The following is a 6,000-nucleotide window of genomic DNA, read 5'->3' as shown; positions in this document are numbered from 1 at the left end:
ATTTAGTTATGATTGTGGACTTCAGGAAACAGCAGAGGGAACACCCCCCCCCATCCACATCGATGGAACAGTAGTGGAGAGGGTAGCAAGTTTTAAGTTCCTCGGCATACACATCACAGACAAACTGAATTGGTCCACTCACACAGACAGCATCGTGAGGAAGGCGCAGCAGCGCCTCTTCAACCTCAGGAGGCTGAAGAAATTCGGCTTGTCACCAAAAGCACTCACAAACTTCTACAGATGCACAATCGAGAGCATCCTGGCGGGCTGTATCACCGCCTGGTATGGCAACTGCACCGCCCTCAACCGTAAGGCTCTCCAGAGGGTAGTGAGGTCTGCACAATGCATCACCGGGGCAAACTACCTGCCCTCCAGGACACCTACACCACCCGATGCTACAGGAAGGCCATAAAGATCATCAAGGACATCAACCACCCGAGCCACTGCCTGTTCACCCCACTGTCATCCAGAAGGCGAGGTCAGTACAGGTGCATCAAAGCTGGGACCGAGAGACTGAAAAACAGCTTCTATCTCAAGGCCATCAGACTGTTAAACAGCCACCACTAACATTGAGTGGCTACTGCCAACACACTGTCAATGACACTGACTCTACTCCAGCCACTTTAATAATGGGAATTGATGGGAAATGATGTAAATATATCACTAGCCACTTTAAACAATGCTACCTTATAATGTTACTTACCCTACATTATTCATCTCATATGCATACGTAGATACTGTACTCTATATCATCGACTGCATCCTTATGTAATACATGTATCACTAGCCACTTTAACTATGCCACTTGGTTTACATACTCATCTCATATGTATATACTGTACTCGATATCACCTACTGTATCTTGTCTATGCTGCTCTGTACCATCACTCATTCATATATCCTTATGTACATATTCTTTATCCCCTTACACTGTGTATAAGACAGTAGTTTTTTGGAATTGTTAGTTAGATTACTTGTTCGTTATTACTGCATTGTCGGAACTAGAAGCACAAGCATTTCGCTACACTCGCATTAACATCTGCTAACCATGTGTATGTGACAAATAAAATTTGATTTGATTTGATAACACCACAACTATTTAGTTATGTTCAGTTCTTAAAAGACTTCTCTCTCCTGAGCTGAAAACGGACTTTACTGCAGAGAAAATTACATTGCCCTTTCCTCACTCAGTCACACAACATGACACTGTACATACACACTCACACATTCACACACACACCCAAACACGCACACACATACACTTGCTCCTCTGCTCTGCCAAAGTGGGAAATCAACTCCTCTGAGCCCTCTCGAGTTCACTGTGTATGTGTGTGTAAATTACACCCGTATGACCTAAATACTTATAATTACAGTACTTCCAGTCCTATTTCCTATGGTGTCTGTGGTGTTTGTTGTTGACTGGAACTGTTGCTGGTGTCTGTGCTAACACATTTTACCTTCAAGAAAAGTATAAACACTATTTTAAAAATGGGAGGTTCTTCTCGAGTCCAGCTCCTGTGCCAAGATAGATGTGTGTAGAATACTACTTTCAGTAACAATTTGCTTTTAAAGTGTTGTTCATGACATAAGTGTTGTCAATATCTTACTATGCTAATGTAAAGAAATATAGACAAATATGACTCTCAAGTTGTTGCAGTTGACATAAGCTTTTATAACATTTTGGCCACGTTTTGAATCGTGTTATGACACTTATGGACGCTCTTAAGACACGGTTACGGAGTTGTCATGAACAACACTTCAAGTGTTACCTTATTTTCATTGGACCCAGTTCAGACATGAAACTGACACTACAGACCATCAACATAAACCCATACAGTCAAGACTAGACTTCACATAGTTGTGTTTATAACGGGATTTTTATTTAAAACCACATGTAGTAGAGCTAAGTACATTAAGCAGAAACAAAAATGTTGCTAATATTTATTTTGTACAAAATGAGACAATACAAAAATACTAATAGTGAATTTTAATACAATTGTAGGTTTGTTTTCAATGCAGATTAAAAACTTACTACCACAAATCTACAATATTTGAGTTAACTAAATAAAAAAATCTGTAAATCAATGCTTTTTAAGCAGCACTTGGTAGAGAACAGAGGTTGTCGTTTCATAGTGGACAATAGTTAAACATAAGAAATAATATCTTACATAGTTAATTTTTGTGAACTATACATTATTTATATATTTATAAAATGAAAAGGAAAGCGTTTGCCAAAAAGATAGGACGGACTAAACGTGATTAGAAAGATGTGCAACGTTTTGAAGTGGTGATGTTGAGAAGATGTCTTAGGCTCCATCCAAAATGGCACCCTATTCCCTATCTAGTGCACTTTTTTTAGCCAGAAGTCCATCCTATAGGGAATAGCATGCCATTTGAGATTTGCCCTGAGTAAGCTGAAGTGTAAAATAAAATGACTGATGGGGAGCAGTTAGTTAATGACATGACTGGACTAGCACTGAACATGTTAAAGATGCATCGTAGCAGAAAATACAAATATTAAATCCACAGTTTTCTAACGTTCTCTGGACAGGGTCTCAGTCCTCCACCTCTGGCCCTCTCTGACACACACACACACACACACACACATATAGTGGCACACATTCTTGGCACAGACAATGGTGTGTGTGAGGAGGGTTCATTCTACACACACACTACCCGGAGGGTTCATCAAAGACACACACACACACACACACACACAAACAAATACACAGGACACACAAACCTATACACATCACACATACACAAAATCAGACACACTGGCAGGCACCAACACAGTGACACACAGGACACATACATACATACCGCTAACGAGTGATTGGATGGGCCAGAGCCCCTCCCTGCCAGCGGAAAGAGCCCCTATCCCATAATGTCCCAGTTTAGCTGTCAATCAACCCTCTGTCCATGGTGACAGACCACACCCCCACATACGCAGCCAATCAAGCGGCAGCATGGCACAGCCACGCCCCCAGACAGGGTGACAGGTGGCTGAGAGATATTTACCTCCCCCTCCTCTTCCTCCCCCGAATCCCCCAAACTAATACCAATCAATATCCCTACTCTTTTAACATCTCACTTTCAAGAACCCCTGCTTCATCCACCCCCCTCTTTCAGAAAGCATCATCCCAGGTTAGGTTACCCAGAGGGGCAGCTAGAAGAGCCTTGTCGAACTGAGAACTAGACTAGTCCAAACTTCTACTTGGTGGTAGGAGCTAGAGTAGTATGGGTCTGGTTCCTCTCCAGGTCTCTTCCTTCTCTAGTAGTAGTCAGTAGCTGGTGGACAAGTTAACTATTTACAGGTTTACTTTATCCGTCTACGTCACGTGTCACACTCATTCAACGGAGGGCAGAGTGCCTGCGGGTTTCCGCTCCTCCCTTGTACTTGATTGATGAAGTCACTAATTAATAAGAAACTCCGCTCACCTGGTTGTCTAGGTCTTAATCGAAAGGAAAGCCCAAAAACCAGCAGACACTAGGCCCTCCATGGAAAGAGTTTGACACCCCTGCTCTATGTGATCATCAACAAGTGTTCTAATAGCTGCTCCATCTGGTGACGAGTAGTGATAATTGACAGTCAACTGGATTATAGTGCTGTAAGTTATTCTGTTCTATATTGTTACTCATATACTGTATGTGTCGTTTGCTAGTAATTTTGCAGTAATATCGTTCCTATCACTAAGGAAGTTGTTATCCTATGTCAAGGCCTCAGACAGAGACTGTCTTTCTTTCCTTGCTTCATTCATTCACTCATTCATTTATTTTTTTTACACTTTTTTCCCTTTGTGTAGTTACAAAGTGTTCTGTTTCAGTGGCTCTGCACTGCTGTCTGTAACTTCTTGTCTTTTAGCTTTTGAGTCTTCTTTTTGCTCTAACTTGGGCTCAAATCAGAATAGTAGTAATAACAATAGTAGTTAAAGAATCTGGATAGTGAGAGTGGTCTCTGCAGGGCAGGTCTCAAATATCAGGCTATTTCCTAAGTAGTGCACTACTTTGGACCACAACACGTGATAAGTAGTGCACTACATTGGACCACAGCGCGTGAATAGTAGTGCACTACATTGGACCACAGTGTGTGATAAGTAGTGCACTACATAAGGAACAGAGTGTGATATGAGACACGGCGACAGTCTCTCTGGTCGCTACATTCTACTGTCCAATGGGAGGCAAACAGTGCTGTGATAGGCTCCTCGGTCATGGGAAGGGGCGGGGCCTGTCTCACACCATGTTGTGGTGGTTGTTCCGCTCGATGATGTCAGCAGGGGGGAGGAGCTCCTTCTTGATGGGGGAGGGAGGGGGTGAGGCAGGCTTCACCCTCGGCTTGAACAGGTCAGATACATAGAACACCTAGAGAGTGATAGAGAGAGAGATAGAGGGAGAGAGAGGTGGAGGGAGAGAGAGATAAAGTACCTGCACATAATAAGCAGCTATAGTGAGGAATTTGACCAGAGGAAATGACTGAATATGGCTCACAGTGACCACAGCCCTACATCATCATCATCATCATCATTAGGACTAGAACACAGTGAGCCAGGCGTTTCTCCCTTCCTCAGCCCTCTCTCCACCCTCTTCCTCCCACTCCCCCTCAGGTAGTGAGCTCACTGTGCCCTAGCGTGGGAGGCAGAGGGAGGAAGAGAAACGGAATTGCCAGTCTCTTCCTGAGGTCACCGCTCTATCCTTCTCTTTCACCCATCTCCTCCCTGAGAACTAGACTAGTCCCCTCTCCTCCCCACTCTTTCCACCATCCGCCTCACCCTTGGTCTCCCGAGAGGGAGGAAGAGATATGGAGGTCCTGATGACATCATCGGGCCAAACAGGAAACCGGGAAGACTAGGCAGGAAGTGGGCCCATGGAAAAGGCTCTTAGCAACGGGATATATCAGCCCTTAGCAACGGGATATTACGACTTAAGCCCTGAAGACCCCTTCTCTCCTTCACTACTCCTTCCTTCTCTTTCTCTCCATTCTTCTCTTCCTCTTTTCCCCTTCTTTCTCTCCTCCTTACTTCTTTCCTTCTCCCCCACATCCAAACAGGCTCAGCTGATGGGGACCGATATAAAGGTGAGGGGTCATATTCCAGACCGCCTGCTGTCAGAGCATGACCTTTAACAGCCTTTACTAATGACCTTTGACGGAGTCATGACATCATCATAGAGAGACCCATAATAGACTCTACCAGCTCAACAACACACAAAGACACTTCACTAGAAAAAAAGGCCCTGTGTGTGTGTGTGTGTGTGTGTGTGTTTGTATGTCTGTGTGTGCCTGTGTGCATGTGTGTGTGTAGATTCGTACTTACAAATGTAAATTCATATGTGGCGTGTTTGAGTTTATTCGTATTTTTACAAGGACAGTGCACATTAATCAACGTTTCAGTAAAAGGGCCGGTTACAATAACAATACAGACAATCAATGAGCAGTGAGCCCATGCAGAGCAACATAGGACCAGCAAGACGTAGCATACAGACAGAGCAACATAGGACCAGCAAGACGTACCATACAGACAGAGCAACATAGGACCAGCAAGATGTAGCATACAGACAGAGCAACATAGGACCAGCAAGACGTAGCATACAGACAGAGCAACATAGGACCAGCAAGACGTAGCATACAGGCAGAGCAACATAGGACCAGCAAGACGTAGCATACAGACAGAGCAACATAGGACCAGCAAGACGTAGCATACAGACAGAGCAACATAGGACCAGCAAGACGTAGCATACAGACAGAGCAACATAGGACCAGCAAGACGTAGCATACAGACAGAGCAACATAGGACAAGCAAGATGTAGCATACAGACAGAGCAACATAGGACAAGCAAGACATTGCATGCAGACAGAGAAACATAGGACAAGCAAGATGTAGCATACAGACAGAGCAACATAGGACAAGCAAGATGTAGCATACAGACAGAGCAACATAGGACCAGCAAGACGTAGCATACAGACAGAGCAACATAGGACCAGCAAGACGTAGCATACAGGCA

The 6,000-nt window shown here is 44.0% G+C and overlaps 1 protein-coding gene across 2 annotated transcripts in view; it reads right to left on the bottom strand.

Moving 5' to 3' along the window:
* Positions 1-1,858: 1,858 nt before the first annotated feature.
* Positions 1,859-6,000, bottom strand: part of plpp3 (phospholipid phosphatase 3) — a 46,100-nt gene continuing 41,958 nt past the window's right edge. For both annotated transcript variants that reach the window (XM_024418240.2, XM_024418231.1), the window contains exon 7: positions 1,859-4,362. In XM_024418240.2, coding sequence (XP_024274008.1) covers positions 4,234-4,362 — 129 coding nt within the window. In that variant the 3' untranslated portion in view covers positions 1,859-4,233. The remainder of the gene's footprint in view (positions 4,363-6,000) is intronic.

This window comes from Oncorhynchus tshawytscha, linkage group LG01, assembly GCF_018296145.1.
Source record: "Oncorhynchus tshawytscha isolate Ot180627B linkage group LG01, Otsh_v2.0, whole genome shotgun sequence".
Classification (NCBI taxonomy): Eukaryota; Metazoa; Chordata; class Actinopteri; order Salmoniformes; family Salmonidae; genus Oncorhynchus; species Oncorhynchus tshawytscha.
Note: the sequence above shows the minus strand (reverse complement) of the source record. Positions and strands in the feature narration are given on the sequence as shown.